The 24,722-nt window shown below is 38.8% G+C and overlaps 5 protein-coding genes across 6 annotated transcripts in view; 3 read left to right on the top strand and 2 right to left on the bottom strand.

Annotated features, from left to right (window-relative positions):
• Nucleotides 1–10,656, bottom strand: part of Rols (rolling pebbles) — a 54,258-nt gene extending 43,602 nt beyond the window's left edge. Inside the window, exons 1-3 of the mRNA XM_071770329.1 lie at nt 10,460–10,656; nt 7,829–10,285; nt 1,901–2,056 (exon numbers count right to left, since the gene is read on the bottom strand). Of these exons, the coding sequence (XP_071626430.1) occupies nt 1,901–1,997 (97 nt within the window). The 5' untranslated portion in view covers nt 1,998–2,056; nt 7,829–10,285; nt 10,460–10,656. The remainder of the gene's footprint in view (nt 1–1,900; nt 2,057–7,828; nt 10,286–10,459) is intronic.
• A 2,277-nt stretch (nt 10,657–12,933) lies between these two features.
• Nucleotides 12,934–16,018, bottom strand: Ddrgk1 (DDRGK domain containing 1). Of its 2 annotated transcripts, none has more exons than XM_071770379.1 (3): nt 15,745–16,018; nt 14,807–15,454; nt 12,934–13,432 (listed from the first exon to the last, which is right to left on the bottom strand). In XM_071770379.1, exons 1-3 carry the CDS (start codon nt 15,842–15,844, stop codon nt 13,419–13,421), a joined length of 762 nt encoding a protein of 253 aa, XP_071626480.1. In that variant the 5' UTR covers nt 15,845–16,018; the 3' UTR covers nt 12,934–13,418. The 2 variants fall into 2 exon arrangements, with proteins under 2 accessions (XP_071626480.1, XP_071626479.1); XM_071770378.1 differs by having other exon boundaries at nt 13,801–15,454; nt 15,745–16,016.
• Nucleotides 16,019–16,048: 30 nt separating this feature from the next.
• On the top strand, nt 16,049–17,566 carry Eca (transmembrane p24 trafficking protein eclair). Its single transcript, XM_071770382.1, has 4 exons — nt 16,049–16,472; nt 16,535–16,755; nt 16,884–17,030; nt 17,130–17,566. Exons 1-4 carry the CDS (start codon nt 16,334–16,336, stop codon nt 17,277–17,279), a joined length of 657 nt encoding a protein of 218 aa, XP_071626483.1. The 5' UTR covers nt 16,049–16,333; the 3' UTR covers nt 17,280–17,566.
• Nucleotides 17,567–17,801: 235 nt separating this feature from the next.
• Taf1b (TATA box-binding protein-associated factor RNA polymerase I subunit B) lies at nt 17,802–24,426 on the top strand. The gene is made up of 10 exons (XM_071770337.1): nt 17,802–18,209; nt 18,297–18,390; nt 18,555–18,759; nt 19,033–19,174; nt 19,263–19,402; nt 19,500–19,715; nt 19,950–20,179; nt 20,255–20,444; nt 22,288–22,728; nt 22,831–24,426. The coding sequence occupies exons 1-10, from the start codon at nt 18,123–18,125 to the stop codon at nt 24,062–24,064; spliced, it is 2,979 nt and encodes a 992-aa protein (XP_071626438.1). The 5' UTR covers nt 17,802–18,122; the 3' UTR covers nt 24,065–24,426.
• LOC139808420 (isoaspartyl peptidase/L-asparaginase) lies at nt 20,466–21,692 on the top strand. The gene is made up of 2 exons (XM_071770390.1): nt 20,466–21,130; nt 21,244–21,692. The coding sequence occupies exons 1-2, from the start codon at nt 20,893–20,895 to the stop codon at nt 21,558–21,560; spliced, it is 555 nt and encodes a 184-aa protein (XP_071626491.1). The 5' UTR covers nt 20,466–20,892; the 3' UTR covers nt 21,561–21,692.
• Nucleotides 24,427–24,722: the final 296 nt, after the last annotated feature.

The raw sequence follows: 24,722 nt of genomic DNA, 5'->3' as shown, positions 1-24,722 counted from the left end.
ATTTCTCTCGCGAAATTTCAGTTAAGTCGCGATATCGCGATACAATGTTATTAAAAGATGATAATTCGAAAAGAGACGACTAATTTCTGCAACTCTTTAAAGATCTAGCGTCTTTAGCTTAGCTCTCTATATACAACGAGACGCGTTCTGAAATATTACGAGATGTAAATCGATATCGTTCTTAATCCTACATAAAAGATGCGATAGAGAAAGAGACCAAAGATCGACCTACGTGGGCATGCGTTACAAACGTTACGCGATCAACAATTTGTACAATATATATATTATCGAGAGAAGACCGACTCTCGATTGCCATTTTACGTGCGTATAACACACGCACCTGCACTCGCATACGCAAAAATAATGCACGTATTATACTTATTGTATATTATTATACCTGATATAAACCTACAGAATGTGCCATACATTATCGCTCATTTCCTAGTTACCGTAACTGCTGCAGTTGTTGCAGCATATGTGTCACAAACTAAACCAATATCTTAATCGGCTTGAGATCGGCATCACATTTCATATTTATTATTCTCTACCTCTCTTTCTTCCTATCTATTGGATTATAAATAATTGAACATTAAGAATATATAACACGCACGAATATCCTATCATGTATATAAAAACCTTGATTAATTAGTCATTTTAATTTGACTCCCCAGAACACTGCTGTTGACATTAAAAATTAAAAATTAAAAAAAAAAGACTGTGTAAAGCAATAATCAATTAGACCTTGGTCAACCAAGTAAACTATATGTAAACTACGGTATTTGATCCGATTCGTAGTTTTCTTTTCGCCGAGGGATTGTATACCTACGTGTTTAAGATCGAGGATCTGACGAGGAGATAAAACTTTGTCGTTTTATATGCGTTTACTTGGTACGTGACATGTGTTCGCTACGTGTTCTGCATAAGATTAAAAAGCAGAGATCGTCGCGAGATGTTTTACGAAAACAGCGTATCACGATTAACGCCGCTAATGTATAATTACATATATCAAGTCAAGCTGTCAAGCTACAATAAGAGAAGAAGACGTTATACTTGTAGTACATAATAGATATCTTAGAGATTTCTTTTCTGAATTGAAATAGCGATTTGATTTGTCCGTGACGAATCGAAGAATCTTAATTACGTCGATTACGTTCGTCTGCGGTCCTCTTATATTCATAGCATTATTGCTGACTGCTCACCTTTTGAGGCGCAACTATCTGCGATATTTCTGCTCTTGTTTACAATAACTCTTATTGTTGCACTTTAATAATAATAATAATATTATTATTATTATTAAAAAATATTAGCCTACGTATACGAGCAAATTGAGTTACGTGTACATCTTACACACCCACGTGTGCAAAACCTACATATATTACGATCCCTTTGCGTTCAAATTCGGAAGTGGCGTAGGTGCGCTGACTCAGAGTTTCTCCCGTTTGGGTATCCTCAATTTCCAATCACATCCTGCTTGACTTGGTCAGTAATATAATAATATTTATACGTGTGTGTGTATGTGTGTATCATATTCACTCCGCGCTCGCCTCTCTCTCTCCCTCTCTCCCTCCCTAGTTCACAAGCACACATTTTTATCGACTTGTAATTAATTCATTTGCGTAATTAAGAATTATCTAAATATTACTTATCGCAATACTGATTACCGTTATCAAGTAACGCTCACTCTTTTCAAGAGATGACACGGAATAAACGGAAATTCCAACGGTAATTCAAACCATCTTGCTGCTCACTGCTCACTCTGATATACTTGTACCGACCATACATATGTTGGAAGACATTAAAAGACGAATAGTATATATCGTAGACAAGGAACTACATAAGATGTTGCAAATTTCCTATATGTAATGTAGAGGTTTTTCAGACAGATTTTTTTAATAATCACCATTTTTGTAGACTTCCTCGTTGACCAACGTCTCCTCATCGTCAGTGTCGGGTCCAAGGGATATCGGAGTATAGACGACGGAGTCTCTAGATCTCATACTTTCCCACCTCAATTTGACGAGCCTCCTGTTTTACGGTGCATTCGGTAACAATCGAGCTGAAATGCAAAATACAGCTATATGAGTTACACGCAACCAGAAGACCGGATTTTATTTTATGAATTTGCTATTGAGCTCCAAAGCGCAATTTTGTTCCTTTTTCAACTCCAAGGCTTCCAGTTGCTAACACGGCGCGCCCGTTAGCCTGGAAGGGAGCCTGGAAAGGAATCATTGACGGGCAGTGTACGTAATATAAATATACATACTGTAGCTATCACGTCAATAGATAATGCATATATATCGCTAGAGCATTTCGCAAGAGCTTATATGAATTTTAATTTAACGTGTTGAAGAATAGATCAGTAGAACATAAATATCGTAGGTCGTAGGCACGTAGACTGTAGGTATATAGTAGCGTGAATGCTTGGATCGGTTGGATCCAGGCCGGATGGCCGGAAGTGGTAGAGCGGGATGATTCCTCGCCTCGTGTCGAGGGATGTCTCGGGAAGGGAATGTCGGATGTCGGGTGTCGGCTCTTCCTCTCGTCCGGTTGACGCCGACGCTCGTTGTATCTATAGGTGCGTAATGCCATCGCGCCGCTATTTTTGTCAGCGTTCAACGTTCAACGTTCAACGTTCAACAGTCATCCGAGTCCGGGAGGGTCAAGGCGCGGGGGGTGTAGCATGTAGCTATACCTTCTCGTGCAATGTGTGCGTATGTGCGTGTGTGGTGTGTGCGCTCACCCAGCTCTGCGTTTTCAGTTTCCGTCCTCGTAGCTCGTACTCTTGCGCGCGCGGACTCTTTATGCTTGTCGCTTGTCGTTCGCTCGAGTTTTCTTCGCGCCGCCCCATTTGTGTCATCAGGGTTGCTGAATATATAGCTTTTACCACGTGCTTTGATTTAAGAAACCACGGGTCAATATCTCTCATTATTCTTTGCGGAAAAGAAATTAAATAAATACACCGCTCGTCGACGTATCGTGCGACACATAACCGGTCGCACACGGTGCAAGAAGGAGCTCGATCGAATAATTTTTTGATATGCGACCGCGTTAAACACGTGTTTATCATCGTGCACGCGCCTGCCTTACCTTGCCTTGCATTAGATTAGCGCAGCTTTGTAAACAAGACAGACAAGGAGGGAAGGAGGGAGGGAGGGGCGAGAGTTAATCCTCTATAGATGCTATAAAAGGTCCTAGCTATTAGTCCTATACGAAATGAGCGAAACATTTTTTAACGAGAGATATACCTACCTTCCACTAGTTCCACTCACAATCGGAGACGTACAAGTTAACTTTGGATTAAAAATAATATTTATGACGCGATTTTTCGCACGAGTTGCGGGAAAAGGTATATCAGTTATCAATTAAGGATTATGGTGTGGTATTACGCGCGACTGATAATGAGGCGCGTAGATCGACAACGCGTTAATACGTCCCAATCGTCCGTGTGTCACAGCCCTACCAGTCCTACCTGGGCCTACCATAATAGGGTACACGGATACCTAAGTCAGTCGTCTCGACGGTCTCCGTCGAGATATCGGTAAGCTTCTCGGACGCGTTTGTCGGAGGTCGTTTACCTTTCTCTGTGCTCGATTTATGTATATTTAATATTTTTATCATTAAAAATCCTTTTTAAAAGAAGGAATATACACCTCTGTCGTTTCTTGAATGTACGTTTCTTTCTACGGACTTGTACACGTAATCGTGTACGTGTGCGATAACTCGAGAACGCGACACTCTAACTGCTCTAACATAAGCTTCTATAATCTTCGTCATTGCGTCATTGCGCGTCGTATTGATACTCGGTTCAATGGATGCATCATGCGAAAGTTTTTCGACTAGAATAAAAGGATTTAGAATAAAACGGATGCTAACGTATCCCGCCGTCTATATCGCGGTACTATCCCACGTTACTCTCTTCACCCTTATTGTTGACGATCACGCAAATTATTTTCTTCCGCGACTTAATTACTTAATTTGCTTTATACCCGCGACTCAACTTCAATATGAGTTCATTTACATAATGCATATTGAGACTACAATCGATCCTGTATATTACTTTTATCAGCAAATTTATAATTATTTAATCCTAAATCATTTTACGCAGAAAAGAGATTCACTTTATTTGTCTCTTTTCATCTTTTTGTAATCTTGTGTAAATATATGTTCAAAAGAAATAAATTGTTGAATGTTAACGATATGATACGAGTAGAGATTAAAAGAAACGTATCGTCAAGTTTGCCGTTCGCGGGAAGATCCGAGGCGACACATCCGGAAATCCCTACGTACAAAATAGGAGTAGAGGAAAAAGGCGGTCGTCTCACACACGCATACACTCACACTCACACACAAAGAGAGAGAGAGAGAGAGAGAGAGAGAGAGAAGAGGCGGCCGTATCCTAAGAATAGAAAAATATCTTTTGTTTTTCCGTCGAGTAATTGTCGCGGACGTCCGACTTTGGATTTACCTACTTGAGAGGTATCTTCAAGATTATAAATCGCTCGCTGTCGATTTTCAAGATCACGTTTTCGTTAAATATTACAAGTATTGGAAATACATTTGTGGGTATAAACCTCTATTAAATAAATCTATATCCGTTTCTCTTCCGTTTTGAAGAAATAATATAGGCACTGAAATTATCCTAATCTCGAATCGTTTGTGATTCCACAAATGACAAATAACATTAATTATTCGATTATCCGATGGCGCTTACCGATAACGTTCTGTTTTCTGTTGCCCTGCCGTGCGTGAATATCCAGAATATCGATTTATTTTCACGCGCAATCATATATGGTAAACTGTAATTTGGGAAATACGACTTTATCTGGTAGATTTTCGAAAGCGCTACAAGCAAAAGCTCCTCGTTAAAAGACCTCGCCCCGTCTTTTTCGTCCTCTTTGTTCCAAGTATATCCGGGACCCGGGACCTGGGACCCCCCGCGAACATAAAGGCGTGGTTACGACTACCATTCGTGATGAGAGAAACCTCTGCATGCCGTCACCATGCTACATATAGAATAACAATAACAAGAAGAAATAAGCATGCATGTGTGTAGATAAAAAGGACTTCTATATAATACCTCTACGCAAATATCATATTGTATAATCAAATTTTATTTATATTCTCTCTCTCTCTCTCTCTCTCTCTCTCTCTCTCTCTATTTACTCGATTTACTCCGCGTATTTACACATTACGGCGATAATATATACTCTCTAAAAGCAAGAATGTCCTGAAAACTTGTCTCTTCTCATATCGCGAGTATTGAGTTTTACGTATCTATTTCAAAAGTCGAGTTGCGTACAGCGTACATACAACCCGCGAGACAAGAGTGTACATCCGGGACCCGTCGCGGTATCGGTGCGTCCACCGATGGTACCGATGCGACGCATTTCCTCGAGAGAAACGATCTTTCCCTCGGTGATGAAATCCCAGAAGAATGACACGGCGCGGCGTCTACCGGTACGTCGAGACGGCGGCGGCGTTCGTGCCTCGTGCCTCGTGCCTCCCGAAATAACTAAGCCGCATATCGTATCCTGAATCCGAGCAGGGACCGCGTTATACGAACGTATGCTGCCGGCTGCACTCACTACTCTGCAGTCAGTCGAGAAACCGGTTGCCATGGGACTACGGAAATAAAAAGAACATTTACGTCGAACGGCATCACGCGAAATTCTTCGCGATGCCCATTACTGTATAATGTACATATTAGTTCTCGATCGACTTAACGTTAGACTTTAGCGGGACATTTCTAGTTTCTAGCGGCAGCAGGAGAGAGAAAAAGAAAAAATCGGCCAATGTATTGTCGATTAGACGCTTCTGGAATCCGTTCGCAGTTCGAACCGACCGCGACCGAGCGGATTGATTGATCGCCGATCCCCGCTAATTGTAATTAACTGTCTTTTTCCATGACAAAGAAAAGACAGAAAAGTTGGGACAGATTAGAGCAAATCAAGGATTACGTGGCACACATTGAACTGGTGTGATCCGATTAGATTTAGATTCTTTCGTGAATGTGCGCCATATTTTCTCTTTTAAACCAATTTGCCGAATTTTAAATATCATTCGATGAGCGGCACGAATGGCAGATACGCAGACAGGCAGGCAGGAAGGCAGGTGGATATTCCAGATCAAAAACTGACAATAAAACCGAGACTAGACGCTTTCATCTAACAATAAGATAGACGTTTCGTTACAAGGGCAAACCAAGCAACGTGTACACATCACATGCCACGTGCGTGTAAAATCCATGTGCGAAGGGATTAGATTTAGCGTTCAAGTTTTATGAAACTTGAAAACGTCGCGCGCGCGAACAAACTTGTAGAATTTGAAATCACTGCAAATCGCTGCTGCCAGAAATATTTCTATGTATTTGATCTCTTATCTATCTAAGATAAATAAAGAAAATATTTAGTACATTAGTGATGAAATCGTATGGATTCGTTCGGTATTTCGTAGAATAATTATCCCGAGCTAGACTTTAAATGCTGAAAACCGGGTGAAGAAATTATACGATGTCGTATCGCATAACGGTATTGGTCGTATATTGACTGATTTGCATCGGTCTTTAATGATATATTTTGAGTAATTTAAATCTATAGCTGCTTACGTTTATTTAATTTATTTAATTTACACTCAACTTTACGAAGTTTATTATATGTAAGTAAATGCAATTACGTGATTATCCTCCTCGTTTGATCGAATTTATGTTAGGTACTTGGTTGAGTACGAGGCGCAAGGCTTTTGAAGAAAATGTCGCGGAAATCCCTACGCTCGCTATATTTGGCGTTCCGAGTCATCCTGTAGTCACGCCGCACGTTGCACGCCGCACGCGAGTCTGAAATTTTACCGCGACGTGTACCGCTATTTGATCTAAACTCGGACGCATCTTGTTCTCTCGTTGCACCATCAAATTCCGATACATAAACGATACATAAGCGCACTATTTACGAGGATTCCTTTGTTTCCCAACGTTTTCCTGCAAAAACTCTTGAGATTTTTCTCGAAAGGGATTAAAATTCCTCGTATTGAAAGGACTCATTGACGGGGAGTGTACATAATATGTAATGTATCATATGTATCATGTGAGCCAGTCGCGAGATTCGTTCTTCAGTTCTTCTTCAACGTTCTTTTCAACAATCAACAGACGTTTCTCGCTCACTCATACGCAAAGATAACAACATTAACAATAACAACATAAAGATATCAAGTATGCGCGTGTGCGCGTGGTCTAGGTGTCTATAATCTATATCTATAATATACTCTACGCGAGATAAATTCGATGTTGTACGTGGCATCGATCGCGTGGAGGAACGTGTGAAAAAATTATTAGTATACATAATACGTCGCGCTAATAATCATCGACTCGATCATCGACAGATTCACAGGCAAGACTATGACTGTCCAATCTTATCACGAGTCACAGGTTATTATTTTATTATGTATGTATGTACGTTACGTATTATATACGCTTATACGCTTACGTACGAAGTTATAGGTGTCGTTTTTTACGTTAAAGACATATATAATTATATATCTGCTTCTTTGACGAAGCAGATTTCCTTGAGGACGGTATTCTACTTGAATATTTGAATCTTGAATCTCGAATCTCATATTCGAGTCACGCTCTATATAGAGCCTAGAGCTAGAGCTAGAGTAAATAATCGCGAGTTGGAGGGGTGAGGACTGTGTGTGTGAGAAGGGGTCGGTCATTCGAAATTTAACGTTTCAACGTCAGCATATGTCTTTTCTCATTTACACAAGTTTTGATTACTAATCCACGATCGATCACCATTCACCACCAAGGAATCGTAGCGTGCGAGAATTAACTCACCGCGGTATGTCCCAGCCTCGAAATAGCAGCGGCACGGCGTCTGGCGGCGTCGCCGGTCGCCGGTCGCGTCGCGTTGGACGGCCGTCGACTCCTCGCGATCCTCGTCGATTTCTTCGTAGTAGCAGTGGATAGCGATAGCTCAGGATAGATCGTGGTAGAACGTAGAGAGACAAGAACGCCGTGGAACGAAGGGGACAAAGTGATCTTGGTGATCAGACGCGCAAAACTCGAAAAGCGAACTTTAGGCTGCTCGCGAATACGCTTAGTGATACCGGATCACGGCCTTAACCTTAGCCTTAGATATAAATATAAATAAATAACTAGAGAAAAATAAATAAATAAATAGATCGTCTAGAATCTAGATAGATACGCGCAGAGTATCCGCGAGTAGCTTGCGCGACCCCCCCTGTGCGTTTCCTTCGACCTCCGAACGAATCGGCGCGCTCCGACCGACTGCTGCATCACTCCACTGACTCCACTGCACCACCGCACCACTGCACCCCGCCGACTCTCGATTTACCCCCGAGCCCCGAGCCCCTAGAGATGCAAGAAAAAAAAGCTCGCGTAAGAAAGCGAGAAAGCGCGCGAGTTTTCCTTTTTTGTATTTTTTCGTACTCTCTCCCTCACAATCAGATCCACCGGTTACATTTCTGTGCCAATTAAACTACTAATTATGTATAATACTATATACTACTACTACTAGAAAATTATAAAATATTCAATTTGGCTAGTCGCTTAAATCGTTCGTGCCTATCGCGACTGTCGCGCGACTATGAAAAAGTAATCGATCCATTGTTTTTTACTATATGGGGGATATTGATTACAAACTAAAAAATATTTTATTTAATTTTGCTCGATCGAATTTATACTCCGCGTTATTTCGCAAAAATGGTCTTTTATATGTATGTACCTATATATATTAATAATTTCGACGTTTTTTGAAAACAGTCTTTTCGGTCGATTTGTCCTCGAGTAAAAGAGACTGCTACGCTTTTAATACCGTTTGTTCCGTCACTTCCTCTTCTCCCACCATATCCATGGGGAACCATGATGCGCATCGTCGTTTATTGTGGTATTTTCGTCTCTCACCCTATTTCAGTTCGATATAGGATTTTTTATTGTTTTATTGTTTTAAGCCAAAAAGAAATATATAATATCTCGTTAGATGGTTAGAATATGGTTATTCCACAAAAGTCATTTTGTTATTTCGATTTTATCTCTTGTAAATCGATTTCGACAGATATTGTTAGGTTTGTAACGCCCCACGACGTCATGCGATATTTGCCAACTAATCATGAACCAAGAACAATCTCTCTCACTCACATACGAAAGAAATTAATCAAGTATTCCATTTTGGCGACGTAGTTCATATTTTACATGTTTGATTGTTTCAATGCACCTTTATTTCATAACTTTAAGCGCTTAAAATTCATCATATAATGTGTAAGCCCCCTGCATATACATATATATCCAGTACAGTGTGCGACCATAGAATTCAAAAGCAAAGTAAAAAAACAGAATTGAGAAAGTAAAACATCTTGAGAAGCGTATCAAAATTTCTCCGAACCATTGTCGTCGTTATTGTAGATTTAATATTTTCATTCTAATCGCGTCTTCGTGACATTGTTGTCGCAGAGAAAACAAAGCGATACACGTGTCAAAGCACTAAAAAAGAACTACAATTTGCATTTCGGCTATTTGCATCAATCAATGTCACGTATTTGTGTTGCTCGTGCTACCGAGAGGACAGCTCACTACAGTGGCATAACTTATGTTACTAATGACACTCAGTTATCAAATAATTATAATAAAGTTGGAAAGTTCTTTTACTTTCACTTTTGTAAATTACTCATATACTTTTCAACGCACATATAATGCAAGTCGATAGGATTTCAACACAGTTTTTGACATGTAAAGCTTATATTCGAACATTACAAATCATTAAATGGTTTATGCAGTACCTTTTATTACAGAGCTTTCACGTGCGTCACGATTTGTAGATTCTTTTGTCTATTCTTTATCGCGATTGTACATACTTAAGATATAAATTCAGATTAGATTGTTTTGTACGAGAGAGAGAGAGAGAGAGAGAGAGAGAGAGACCCGCAAGCTTCAAGTTATGCCACTGATTGAGCACGTGGGATTAATACTAGATTCAATCGATCGCGATACCACAAATAAGAGCCATAATTCGCGCGAGGAATAATTTTAATCCTAAACCACTTCCGCGCGAGAAGCACCACATTTCAAAGGCCGTAATAGCACACGTGTGAATATGTCCTGGTGAAAAACGAATCTTAACATGTATGCATGTCGACAAAGTTTTCCTTATTTTTAAAAATCGGTCCCCAAGAGCCGTACTTGTCATCCTTTCTTGATGATTGTTGCTGGCGGTATTGCTGCTGCTGCTGCTGCTGCTGCTGTTGTCTTGGCGACACGTGTTTTTCCTTGTCTTTCCTTCAACATTTACAATTGAGCATTACTATTCAGTTTTTTTCTATCCTGTGTTATATAAGTTATAAGATATTTTCCAATATTATATTAATAAGCATGTGTTGCAAAAAATTTATAGATTACGCAAAATTCATGATTTTATTGCTCTTTATTAATAAGTGGGAATATTGTACGTACTTAATTTCTTGATAAGGTCCTTTAATCGTGGTACCGCTAATGTTGGTGTATACCATTTTTCTATCGTATATAAATTTTAGACGTAACGAACACGTATTCCTTCTTCTTGCAGTTTTCAATTAAACCGGGTTAGTCGAACCGCGCTAATGATGAGCAATGGCTCGGAGGTAGTTTGCTGAATTTCTTATTGATAACACCTGGAAATTTAGTTGACGCAAAAAATTATCGACTGATCTCTCTTATCGCTGTGGAGAGAAAAAGAGAAAGAAAGAATATGACAATATTTTAGTTGTACTCTACTTTAATATATTTAGTGTACTTGTATATTTTCTCAAGAAAATGTTGTTATACCCTTGTTACATACTCTACGGTACGTGATGCAAATGAACCAGAACTAATAATTCAAGCCGATTTCCAGTGTTGCCTCGTCGACTCCCTTTGCGCGTTCCAAGATTTTTGGCTAGCCTGCGGAAAATACCAATACAATGGAAGATAAAAATTATAAAAATTATGATTTTTTTTCAAGTTGTAATTTTTATAGACCGATTATAAACGGTCGGCTTTTTTTTGCGAAATATATCGGTCGATACTCCATTATTCTGCTTCTGATGCACTTATTCATTATTAGAGAATGGAAATAGCTGATGATGTAAAGTCGAATGTTGCGAGACATTCTTTCTGTAAAAAGTTTTTGGAACTATCGATGTATTCCTCTTTCTTCTTTCACTTTGCTTCTTTAATCTTTATTACAATCTTTAGCATAACTGTGTGTGTATTTCAACGCGTTTGCATATTTTCCCGATATATTTCAAAATACGCTACAAAATAACAAAAGTACGCTTTGCAAACTACCAACGAGCACACGTAATATGTCTCAATAATATTCATCGAAATTTTAACACGTTCTTTTCTTTACTCTTTTGGAATCATGAAGAAATTAAGATAATGTCTCGCGACATTTCGATATTCTCAACTACTTAATTATACATTTAGATTATAAACGTAGCAGGATAAGAAGATACGTGAGAGAGAAATAGGAGTTGATGATGTCAATTCTTAATCCATCAACGGAACACAAGGAGGAGAGAGACTGACACCCTGACCACGTTAAAATATCAAGAACAAAAAAGTAAACATGTGTGCGCGCGCTAAGTTTATTGAAAGAGAAAATTGAGATTTTTTAATGATCAAAGAGTCACGAAGAATTGGTGAAAATGACTCAAGTTTGGTCGACAAACAGATAAACAGGTGGATACGATCTTCGATAGACGGGCGCGGACATAACTTGGCGTGATTTGATCGTTCTTCGTCGTAGGAAAGACGGTCAATTAAGAGATAGATCGATCGGTGTGTTTTTTTTTACAGTTTTCCATCTTCGTCACTTACCTGACGCTGGGTAAGAATGTCGGGGACGTGCCTTGACAATCTAAGATCTTGCACCTCATCGACACATAGATCTTAACGATCACCGTAAAATTTAAGTCTCGATCCGTAGTAAATTTCCACTTGAGTCGATTTAACACTCGCTTTCGTTCCTCGTTGAATGAAATAGATCTGATAGAAGGATGAAGGCCGGATCTGCCGAGTCTCAAAGTTAAAAGCAAACGTTACGCAGAGTCGCAACAAGACTCTGTTGGTTCTCCGTCAATTCTGCCGTTCTTACATAGTCTCCGACATTCCCCTTCCTCAATCTTTGATCATCGTCGAGTGGGGATACCGTACCGTGACCGTGGCTTCTGAACGAACATTAACACCTGGATCTGGATGGACACACTCACAATCAGTAGTTTATACACGTTTATACATTATAACTCGTTAATCGTCGCGTTAGCGTCGCGATTGTAGATACCTACCTACCTATAATCTATAAATATGCATCGGGGATCGAAAACGAGCGAAGAATATACTTTTCTGCCGATCTGCAACACCGGAAGTAATGCGCAAATTGCAATTGAAAAACATGCGACGAATCAATCGATCAAAAGCTTGCATCTTTATTATGCTTTGCTGCAAACAAACAATGTGAAAAAAAGACTCGAATGAAAGATATGACAATTCTAATTTCCTTTCTTCAGAGACGATATCATGTCATTTCATCTATCGAGAATGAGATCGAGCCGTTTAATTTATCAGAATCGCGGAATATCCCCCCCCCCCCCGTCATAGCTGGGAGAATGGCGGGGCCCGGCCGTAGCCTTATTTACATTAATAGAACACTCGACACAAATTCATTAATAATTCATAGAATCATTAAGATCGTCTTATAATATCTTCGATATCGATAGCAGCTAATCGTTTAGCTCGTTAATTCGCTTGCCTTCTAACGCAAACCTACGTACTGCTTATATACGACGATAAGCTTACCTAGAGACTCGCTACTTACACATATATGTATATATTAGAGCCGCACGCTCTAATGAGTCTAGTCTAATACTTAAATATATATGCATAGCAGCAATAATTAAGTCTAAAAAGTCTATTAAGTTTATTTATTAACGAAATGGAAAAAAGACTCCGCTAAAAATAGGACGGTATAGCAGAGACGATTTTACTTCCTTCAACAGGATACATGCACGCCTATACTGGGACACAAATATATTAATCGACGGGAAAAGTTTTGCGGCCCCTCGGGCGGCAAGGAATACTGTCCGAAACGTGTTTCTCGAAAATCTCCACCGCCCCCTTCCCCCTGCCTTGTCTTTAGACATTTATAGAATTCGCCAGTAATCGTATCCGCAGTCAATGATCTAAGAACAGGTGGATTCGCGCGAATAACGTTAAAAATACTTACACTTGGACGTGTACGGCCAACGGAATGTGATTTAAATGCACTTTCAGACGAGACGTCGCGTCGTCGCTTCCGTTGCCATATGCTCGCATGGCAGAACGACAACATCGCGTAGATTCATCGGACACATTTCCTTTTCCTCTCCTTTCCTCTTTCAATGCTCAAAGAAATTTATATTCTTCTACCTAGTGACATCAAAGAAATTATACGTGTTGTTCAAATCGTAGAGATTTAAATTTTGACCCGATTTAAGAGATTTTCGACCAACATGATCCGATGGATCGCATGCTTTCTCGAATACTAAAATTGAAAACGATCCTTTTTATTTTTGTATATGTCAAACATTATATAATACGATATATTGTCATCGAATACAAATTTTTCGACTGCAATGGAAAGATAACGCGGCTGTATTTAGACACAAGACGTGCTTTTTTACTATCTCTGTAATTTTTTCGCGAAACATATTTTTTATCCCATTTCAAAATCTTTCCACTTTTCTCCGCCTCAATTGTGAAGAATATTTCCTCTTGTCTTCGTAATAGTAATTTACAATATTCTGAAACCGGAAATATATATATATATATATATATATATATATATTATATATATTTTTCTGTGACGAAACAATCGTGTTAGCGCCGTGCCCACTGCGGAATAAATTATACAATTCTCAGGAGAAAATGAGAATCGACGTGTGTAGTTCTTGCGGCTTAAGGTAAACTAGAATCTGACGCAACATCGACTCCATATGTCGTCAGTACGCACATCGCGTCGCAGAATTCCTTCCTGACGCCACGCCGCGTTATCGAAAGGTTCAACGAAGAAAAGCGAAATACGTCGTACGATTATATTGTCTTGACTCGTTGACTTAAAAAATAATAAAAACCATTAGACGGTGCATTATAGATCGGAAATTGAAATTAATACCTACTAATATATCTTTCGTTGAGTCTTTCTACTTTTTACATTTTCGTATTAATTTAATTTCTTAAGGATTCAAGGATATAAAAAAATAGTAGGATTAAAAATGTATCGAGTTACAATCAATTTCTAGTTTGATTCGTTTAGAGCTCCTGCTAATCTCTTTAAGTAAGAGGTAAGAGGTAAGAGGTAAGGATAAGATTTAAAAAATGGTTGCATCACCAGCAGAATCAAAAGTAGAACCAAAAGGAAAACGTATTAATGGCTACTCAGAAGCGGTTAAAATTGAAAATTACTTTCAAAATGTAATAAATTTATATTATAAATAAAGATAGAACGTGTTAAGAGTAATCGCGCGGGCGCGTTGTACGCACTGTATGCAACAATCGTATTCGGTATAAAATATATGCAATAAGAGCTTTGGCGTAGCATATATTTATTATTTATCTATATCTAGCTAGCTGAAACGTTACAACTCTCAGCAGGAGTCAACGTAATTAGATTATTCGAATTTTCAGCTAATTCGGTGATACTAACTCGACCACGTTGTCGCACAAATTTAGCAACAGCTTCAAGTTCGTCTTCCGATATGTAAATAAACTTTCCTCTATCGTCAATTACACCGGTTAAATTACCATTAGCTTGCAGTTGTTGAATTCTTTCTACTACGCTCGCTGTCTTCAGTCCAAAATGCACAGCTAGATCTTCTAAAACCAGTACTTTATTCAGCTTTATATACGTAAGAAATTCTTGCAACAAGTTCTCCTCATAATCTCCGTTTTCCTGTTGATAACCTTCCTCCTCGACGCTAAAAGCTTCCTTCATCTTCAAATATTCTTCGTATTCTTGCTTCTCCTTTTCCTCTCGAGCCTTCCTTTCCGCTTCTTCCGTTCGTAGTTGTTCGGCTTGTTCCTTCTCAGCCTGTTTATCCCTTTCCTCTTGCAAGTGTTGTTCCCGTTTTTTACGCTCTTCCCTCTCTCGTTCAGCCGCCTCTCTCTGGATCCTCTTTTCGGCTTTAGCCGCTAGTTTTGCCCGTTTTTTCGCTCCTACCTTGTGATCTGGCGACTCTACTTTGTCATCCCTTTCCCCATCCTCATCGTTATCTTCTGGATGATTAACCCGTCTATCGGGTCCATCTTCCTCGGGTCGATACGTAGCATTTGCCTGCATACGACGTCTGACATTTCTTACGGCGCCTACTCGTCTCAATCGTCCAGCTTGCGCCACCGCCACACCCTCGCCGTCGTCTCGAGCTTGTCTATTGGCTCGTACCTTCCGCATAGCTATAGAATAAAGAATAAAACTTGCTTATTTATCGAGGTTTTGAGAGATACTTGCGATCATGTTTCTCAATAAACAAGACATATGTGTATCCAAGACCTATTCGGTATTCGAAACTAATACGTTCTTGTGAATATAACTCGTTGGTAGTGGACATTATTCGACTGCGTGTGTTGTGAGTCACAGCACTCACAACCTAAAGGTTAAGTGACAAAGCTTTTTACCACATATGATTAAATTCATATGTAAAACAACTCTTGACTTATTAAGTAATAGAGCGTGTGGAATCTACCTTGTAAGAAAGCGGTACATATGACAATTAGTACAACGATCGCCGCGGCGATAAACGTCAACAGGTAGACATCCATTCTCGACGAGAGAATCGACGCCATCGACGGCGCCCGGGCCCGGGCCACGGAAGAGATACTTCTCGATTCATTGTCGATTATATCGATATTCGCCGAAATATCGATAAGTGAACGTTACCTGGCGGCGAGGTGGCGCGGCGGTGGCGGTGCTTGGTGGTGCCACCTGCCACCTGCCACCACTCACCACTGCCGAGTGCCGTTGATACGTGCACTGTGCAGAGCAGAAGCAGATTACTGGTAGATGCGTGTGTCGACGTAACGTTCTGAGTAGTTCTGACGTCTACCAGACCAACAAGGCAACAAGTCAGTTTGTTTTCAAGACTCTGTCAAGAGTGCTCAAGAGGTTGTTTGTTCTTGCATTTCCAAGGTGACGTAGTTGCTTCCATCTGCTCCGGTTTCGCACGTCGCTGGCTCTCGTCTGCTCTCGTCTGGCATGTGTGCGAACGCGAACGTTCATTCGTGATCTCTCTCGTATTATCGTCTTGTCGCTGGCAATACCTTATCGCGCGAAACATGTTAAAACTAAAACAGGCAAGTGTTTTTCTCGTCTTCCTGTACACTCTCCAGTTTGGGACTGGTCTGTATTTTCATATCGGCGAGACTGAGCGGAAATGCTTCATCGAAGAGATCCCCGACGATACTACAGTTTTAGGTAAAAAATCCACTTCCCCATCTGAGCCTTTATGATTTCTTTATTTCTCTCGTAACTTGCAGTCAATTACAAAGTGGAGCTTTACGACCCAAGAAGCGGCGGTTTCATGCCAAGTAGCCCTGGCATTGGCATGCACGTCGAAGTCAAGGATCCCGACGACAAACCTATCCTCTCTCGAGTTTATAGCTCCGAAGGTCGAATTTCCTTTACCTCGCATACTCCGGGAGAACACGTAATCTGCTTGTACTCGAACAGCACCGCTTGGTTCAGCGGTACTCAATTGGTAAGATACCTATAATACCTATATGTGTGTATCGTATGACCCATCGTATGTTGGGTCAGTTGGGTCAGGGAGGAAAAGACACGCGCGCATCACCTACGTTGGCAAATATCTCTGTATCTCCGTTACAGAGAGTACATCTGGATATTCAAGTAGGGGAACATGCGATCGATTATGCCAATGTAGCGCAGAAGGAAAAGCTGTCGGAGCTCCAGCTTAGAATACGCCAGCTTCTGGATCAAGTCGGGCAAATAACCAAGGAGCAAAACTACCAGAGGGTACGAAAAAAATGCGCACTTTCTATATAAAATATAAAGCAACTTTCCATGAGCTTTGCATTGGGAGATTGTTGCGTGAAAATGTTTCAAATTTTTCAGTATCGGGAAGAGCGCTTTAGGCAGACATCCGAAAGCACTCACCGCCGTGTATTCTGGTGGTCTCTGACTCAGACGGTAGTTGTCCTGATTATGGGTGCGTGGCAAATGAAGCATCTCAAGAGCTTCTTTGAGGCAAAGAAATTAGTTTAAATATTACGCGCGAATGGAACGCGCGTGTTGATTGATTTTAGATTTTAACAGCAGTCATCATTTACGCGTCTAAATTTTACTCGCTTAGCATTATGCACGTTCCATTATATAAGCTAAGCATTATATTTGAGCACGGTGCTTATCGAGAATCCACACTTTTGTACGAACGTATCAGTTATTTCCTACAGCGAATAAATTACTTGGGATTATACAATATACAATGATGCATAATATGTAGTAAGTTATAAGAATAAAATAAGTGTCTTGAATAAAATGTTTCCTTTTTACTTTATTTCTCTATTGATCTATCCCTATTGTTCTACGGAATTTCTATGTCATGATCTTTCTCCCGATCTCGATGTATCGTCCTACGTCTTATACGAAAAATCTTTGCGGATTCCATCTAAATCTAATGTTTCATGTTACATGCATAATATATAGGTATATATATATATATATATATATATATATATATATATATATATATGTTGTTTGCATACCCTACCCTAGTAAAGTAACTAGTGGTAAGTCCCTCGTCTCTCTTTACCGCATATCCTTTCATTTCTTTACAGCTGTCTGGCTGTCTCTGCTCTCTAGTCTCTACCAGTCTCTACTAGTCTACTGTCTCTAGCACTAGCGGCTAGCGGCTAGCGGGGCTAACCGTAACCACAACCCTGCACAACCACGTGGTGACTGAACATAACCTCGCGGTCACTTTTTGCCGCCATTTTGCGTTGTGATAGTAATAACTGGACTAACTGAAGCCTGTGAAGCCCTCAGTTCACCCCTTCGTGTGTACATCTAGCGTTTCGTACAATCGCTTTCAAACAGTTACTAAAGAAAATGCTCAAGTGTGGAGTCTGTGGCTGTAGCGATTTTTATAAAGCGTCCGGTTATTTCTTTTGTACGACATGTCAAACGCAAAGCCAGGTAAGGTTCTTTGTAGATGTGTACTCAACATCTTGAGAGAAGAACTGGCACTAATAGGTAGTGTACGTTCAACTTTTATTTGCTCAGGATGTCGGGCAAGAGGTAGAGCTGGAACTGCCCATAGAAAATACTACGAGATTGCGGAAAACGAAAATCCATCGTGCAAAAAGTGACAAAGCAGGTTTGTGTCAGGTTTATCTTTATATATTTTACATATACCGATGTGTGCTACCAATAATGATAATCAAGCACGTTTCAACTTTACTTGTAGCCACAAGATTTGGGTAGGACTCTGTTCTATGCTATTATATGCTATGCTCTGTTCTATGTTGTATGACGTTGCAGACGAGGTGCTCGGATGGACGTCTTGGGAATTATATAATTTTGTTTTAATTGGTTTGACAAACGAGCTTATCGAACTTGGTATATCAGCTGATATAAAAATAACAGTGTTGCAATTGTGGGCACGATATCTGGGAAAACTAGAAATAGCCTTTGTCTCCGCAAAAAAGAAGCCGATACCAAAACTGGCCAGAAGATATAGAAAGAGGTTGTTACAAATATTACAAATATTTTATCGTATACAAACCATTTGTGTGTGTGTGTGTGTGTTTCCAAGATATCAGATATTATTTACAATCTTGTGGATACAAGAACATGAAATGCTTATCAAGATACTTATTTTTATCTGGTTTAGATTTTCTCTGAGAGATCTTTCTCTTTTATTTGAAATATTTACAAAAATCCAACTTTTCAACAAGTTGCAACTAACGCTATTGAGATTAATGGATAATGACGCCGTGTGTATTTTTATATTTTATAGGGATGCTGAAATTATATATGGCAAAGTTTTGTCGCAAAAGAGAGCTAGGAAACGGAGAAAAACTGGAAGTAGCTTAGCAGATTCTACAGCTTCTACCTATCCAACCGAAGAAACTTCCTTAAGAGAATTAAATAGGAATAAAGTATGATTTGGCAAAGATATGTAGTTAATTTGTAAGATGCACGTTCTGAAAATTCATTATAAACATAATATTTATGTCTTATGTATAGAAACTTATGATTACTGCAGACTACGATAGATTTATGCAATCACAAACGGGCTCAGAAGGAGATGTACTCAGTACATTTAGTCAAAGTGTATATAGCGGGCACTCCAGTGCGGGACAATCTTGCGAAAGTACGAGTACGAGGTAAAGAAACAAGTGTTGAAGGGATTGGACTCTCCGTTATCTTTCAATATTTTTAAATATTATCAATATATTTAAATATGTGTTGTACATATTACAGGATACAATTTAATTCCTCTGCTAAAGAGGAAACAAGTAGAATAAAAAATATGGCAAAAAGAGTACCAAGACACAAGCGCAACAAATACAAACAGAGTCATGTAACGACTCGGTATAAGACAGGACCGGGATTGATTACACCTACAAAATTATGGGCAATCTTGTATCTGGCTTTAAGGATTCACAATCAGGATATACATTTAGGTGATATGATAAGGTACGTTGTGGATATTTTGCTCGTCATTTTCAAGCTCCAAGTTTTAAAATAATAAAATCATGACGTACGGCGTAACTGTAAAAGTAAATGGTTTTGTTAACGTCCTTTATGTTTATGTTATGTCCCACCGCGCATTAAAAAAATTGTCTCTGACCTTTTTAATAGTTTATTCTGTTTATAATAACATATTTATCATATATCGTGTACGTTTTTTGCATGTATTACGTTTTGCAGATATGGGAGAGAAGGACATTTATCTTATTACAGACTAGATCGCTTAGTACCTCCCGAAGTATCTTTAACAAGAAGTGATATGACGTTTCTGTCACGAGCTATGGACATAACGCACAAGGGTATGAGAAGAATTATTGGACGGATGGCAAAATTTCTTGGAGTCACGAAAATAATTTGTCCAGATCTTTTATCCCTTGTTAATCGATATTGCACTGAATTAGCTCTACCAAGTATGAACGTCGTATGAATTTAAAGATCCTCATTTTCCATCACACAACGAGTACATATTATTATGATATTTATAGAAAGTATATCATCATATGCGGAAAGATTAATAAGTTTATCTGCTCCGAAAATGACGTTTGACAAAAAATCTTGTATTCCTACGTACGAAGGCCGTGCCATGGCATTCATTATTGTAGTACTGAAAACATTACTGAGTTTGGATGGTATTACGGAAAATGGAATTAGTAATGTTGCCGACAAGATTAATAGGTATGTAGGTATATCCAAACTGATTCATAATATTATAATAAGGTAGCTTGGAATGTGGTATATGTATACGTATGTACATAGTACGTGTAATATATTGAGGAGTATGTGCGCGCGCGGCGATTATATATGTGAGAATTTAACACTTTCAGTACAATACAATCACTGTAACAGTTGAAGGCAACTTGTACATAGCAACATATGTTTACATGTATGTGTGCACAGGTATTGCATAGGCATAGGCTATAGGGCATTAAATACTTATTAAAAATTTTGCGCACACGCTTAATATGCAACACATCAAATGTCAAATACATAGCTGATTATATTTATCTGTCAAATTATCTGTATTTTAAATCTGCAATAGTAGCATGTAGGCTTGATGCAAAACGTAGTCATTTATTAATTTGATAGATATTTGATATTTGATATTTATACATATAATTATATAATGCAGTGTCAGTGCGAAAACTTGGATACTCCATGTATACTTGTACATGGTGATGTTGGAAATTTTCATGATGCGCTAATTATTGAAAAAACGACGAGTTGTAAAAATGCAGCATCCACTGGATATCAAAGTTTGTTAAGTGGTGCAAGTTCTGTACAGGCTGTAGAACGTGCGTTATGGTGGTTAGAATGCGATGAATTTTTTAATTGCGGTTATGGATCGGTTTTAAATAATATAGGTATTAAAATGTGTTTACGTTAAAATATATGTATGTATGATACAAGAATAATTATATATATATATATATATATATATATATATATATATCGCATATCGTGTCGCACAAAATAGGAGATGTACAAATGGATGCGAGCATAGTAAACGGCTTCAAATCGGAATGTGGATCTGTAGCCGCGATATCAGACGTGGAACATCCGATATCTCTTGCCAGATACGTTTTGGATAATTTTCCCAACTCCATCCTAGTAGGGGAAGGTGCAAGAAAATTAACAAGACATGCAAAATTAAACTGGCTGTCGAGAGGAAATATGACAGCACCTACGGCAGTTTATTTAGCTTGCGATAAATCGAAAGAAATTAATTTGGATGGACGTGTTCAGAATGTTGAAAATCATCAGTTGTTAGAAGTACTAGGAAGTAAATTGTAGATATGACATTTCATAAAGTTACTTTCATATTTCTTCTAATATTGCAAGGAAAATATTTTGGCGAAACATGATTTTGATATATATATATATATATATATATATATATATATATATATAATTTTCATCTACGTAGATAGTGGGAGTACCGTTGGCTGTATAGCTTATGACGGATACGCTATAGCTGCAGGTGTTACGAGTGGTGGTTTAAACAAAAAAATAGTGGGCAGCGTAGGCGACTCTTCTATATTAGGTTGCAGCACATATGCGAATCGAAATGTAGGATGTTCTCTAACAGGTCATGGAGAATCTATTATGAAACTTGGTTTATCAAGAGTCATTGCGAGCGATATCGAAGATGGATGCTCCCTGCGAAAAGCTTTGAAGAAAAATCTCGATTACACGTCAACTAGATATAATCATAATTTTGGGGGTGTTGTATTTAACAAGTCTGGGGAATGGGACATGTATTTTACTTCGCATAAAATGCCGTACGCTGTAATTATGAACGACTGCATGACTTTCGGTGCAGCTGTAGATGAAAAAAACGTGGAAAAGTATGTCGAATGTCGTCAGAAACGTCTTCCATGCACGTGCCGTTATCCTCTTGTAAATAATATATTACATTACAATGTAATGCGACTTTCGATACGCTATTGTCCATTTTATTATTTCTTCCTTGTATTGTTATAATCATCATAATGTATCTCGTTTTGTTTTCTTTTTCCAGTGCACGTAATGACGAAGGTATCTGCGACACAAAGCTATTCAGTTTTCGGGAGTGGCAGAAATATATCGAGTGCAGAAGAGCCGTTTTAATTAACGCGCACTGTCCTACCAAGTTAAAATATAATCCAAACGTACCAGATGTTAATAGTTTGTATATTAAATTTTTGGACTCTACTGGTTCTAAAACAGACAGAGAAGAAGCCGAGATACGTACGCATAAGCATTTGATGCCACGTGATCTTGTTTATGCAATGAAACAGTGCATTACCAACGTAAGTTATACTGACTTACCATTGAATGAGGTAAATGAATTTTCTCCGACATTAACGCCAAGTCACTCGTATCTCGAACAATTGTTGGAACATCCACTATACGATCTTCCGAGTATGCTTCGAAATGACTTTTCGTCTGCAAAAAGTGGACATTTGACAAAATCAGAATCGTAAGTAACGCCCCGAGAGAGAGAGAGAGAGAGAGAAGTACGACTTGAAAAATAATGTAAATTATCACAGGTAAATAATCACGTGTCTCTTTTTCATTTTAGTATCTACAAGTTGACTTCGCAATACGGTATTCAATTAGATTCCGTTGATTCAAATTTGCACTTTGTTGAAAAAACTGTATCACTTTTCGAGCAAACAAAAATCGCCAAGGTGAAAGATTTGATGGGCACGAATGCAATAGAAGATTTTTTGGAAGAGGATGTGAAATGCGTTGAGAGAAAGGAAGATTTTATCGATTATCTACATAAAAAGATACCGTGTCAAATTAAAATTGATATAAAGAAAAAGCAACACTACGACGATATTCGACGGAATACAATCACAGATACGTATGCGTGTGAAAAAAACACTTGTGCGTTAGCAACTGCATCAGCTGATGAATACATATTTAACGAGATTCTCCCAGATGGTAAATTATCAATCCCAAGTAGATGTCCAGCAGATGATGAAAATAAAGATGACGATGCACGTTTAAAAGATATTGTTCCTGGACAAACTTTATCGGACGTATTATTGTTCAAGTTTTGTAAAGCGTACAATACAGATCTGTCGAGTACAGAAAAGAGAGCTATATTTAAAGATTTAAGGCTAACGAAGAAACGGAAGCGCAAACTTGTTCGAGACGTGCATGGTAAATTTGTCAAGCAAAATGATATTGATCGTCTCAGTATGGAAAGTCCAAGTAAAGGTGATTATTATTACGCGGAAGAAACCGAAGAAACTGTAAGTATTTCAGCAGATACTTCCGAACGTGAGAATATACTACCAGAGATGTCCGATAGTTTAAACTCGAGCACCAACGCATCTGTTTTTGACACGTTGATCAATATGGAAAGCGGACGTGGCGTGGACGTGAATCAATCCATCAATGAGAAATCTTGTAAAGCACTTGAATCGCGTATCGACGACGCTCTCTTTATTTCGGATAAAAACCCGGCGTCACACACGGACAATATTCTCAGATTGTTTAGACCTTTTAAAGATTATTGGATGTATCATTGCAATTTTAGCCGCGTGAAGCCAAAGACGTTCGACGTACTCGAGAAAATGCTGCCGAGGAGTTTTCGATGGTTATTAAATGAAGGCGCGAACGTCGTCGAAATGTCAACGGCAGACCTGTATGAAGAAGTGTGCCTGGTCGAAGCTTATTGCGCGTACGTCTTGGAGCAATCCAAGATTTATTCGTCGAGCCGGTCGAGCGCGACAAGGCCGACAAGTAAAATTGAAACGTGCAACAACCGAGCGTACATCAATGTGATTTTGAAGAAATGGTAAAGCAAACGAACGAAAAATATCGTCACATTTGACACGCGGTGTCAGATCTCAGATATATTCAACCTGGACGTCCTGGAAATAAACTGGAAAATGGACAAATGGAAAACTTGTGGCAGTTATACATTTATTTTGATATCAAATTTTTTTTCTTATAACGTTGAATTTTTTTCACAACGTTTGATATAATTTGACAACCGTTAATGCTATCATTTACTGTAACTTTACTCTAAAGACACCATAATAATTACGTTCCGTAATAAATACGTGTCAGTTCAAAGTTCAAACACCCTACACACGGCCTACACACCTACACTATGGATCTTAATTTTAATAAATATTACATTACATGTATCAGCATATAACTTTGTCTCTCTTACATGACACGTTTTTTTTTAAATACACATTACATATACTATATGTAACGTTACACAATCAAAAATATAAAATGGAATATTTTAACTTGAATTTGTGAAGTGTCAGCTTTAACAATTAGAAAGGAGAACAGAGAGCTAGATCGATGCGATTTCTGTTCTTTCGAAATAAACTTGAATTTCTTAAGTATATATTCTTCATCATTTTTCATCGTCTAGTTTATGCGCGTACCTATATTATGGAAAAAATAGAGAATCGCATGATTAGGCTCGGCTGAAGAGTCGGG

This window comes from Temnothorax longispinosus, chromosome 2 (assembly GCF_030848805.1).
Source record: "Temnothorax longispinosus isolate EJ_2023e chromosome 2, Tlon_JGU_v1, whole genome shotgun sequence".
Classification (NCBI taxonomy): domain Eukaryota; kingdom Metazoa; phylum Arthropoda; class Insecta; order Hymenoptera; family Formicidae; genus Temnothorax; species Temnothorax longispinosus.
Note: the sequence above shows the minus strand (reverse complement) of the source record. Positions and strands in the feature narration are given on the sequence as shown.

Excerpts from the sequence above, each read along its gene's own strand:
- Ddrgk1 (XM_071770378.1), bottom strand. The coding sequence starts at position 15,844 with ATGGCGTCGATTCTCTCGTCGAGAATGGATGTCTACCTGTTGACGTTT. Across the intron at positions 15,455-15,744 it reads ATGTACCGCTTTCTTACAAG|CTATGCGGAAGGTACGAGCC; the intron begins GTAGATTCCACA and ends TTTATTCTATAG.
- Eca (XM_071770382.1), top strand. The coding sequence starts at position 16,334 with ATGTTAAAACTAAAACAGGCAAGTGTTTTTCTCGTCTTCCTGTACACT. Across the intron at positions 16,473-16,534 it reads CGACGATACTACAGTTTTAG|TCAATTACAAAGTGGAGCTT; the intron begins GTAAAAAATCCA and ends CGTAACTTGCAG. Across the intron at positions 16,756-16,883 it reads GGTTCAGCGGTACTCAATTG|AGAGTACATCTGGATATTCA; the intron begins GTAAGATACCTA and ends TCTCCGTTACAG.
- Taf1b (XM_071770337.1), top strand. The coding sequence starts at position 18,123 with ATGCTCAAGTGTGGAGTCTGTGGCTGTAGCGATTTTTATAAAGCGTCC. Across the intron at positions 18,210-18,296 it reads CATGTCAAACGCAAAGCCAG|GATGTCGGGCAAGAGGTAGA; the intron begins GTAAGGTTCTTT and ends TTATTTGCTCAG. Across the intron at positions 20,445-22,287 it reads GTTGCCGACAAGATTAATAG|TGCACGTAATGACGAAGGTA; the intron begins GTATGTAGGTAT and ends TTCTTTTTCCAG.
- LOC139808420 (XM_071770390.1), top strand. The coding sequence starts at position 20,893 with ATGCAGTGTCAGTGCGAAAACTTGGATACTCCATGTATACTTGTACAT. Across the intron at positions 21,131-21,243 it reads ATCGGTTTTAAATAATATAG|GAGATGTACAAATGGATGCG; the intron begins GTATTAAAATGT and ends CGCACAAAATAG.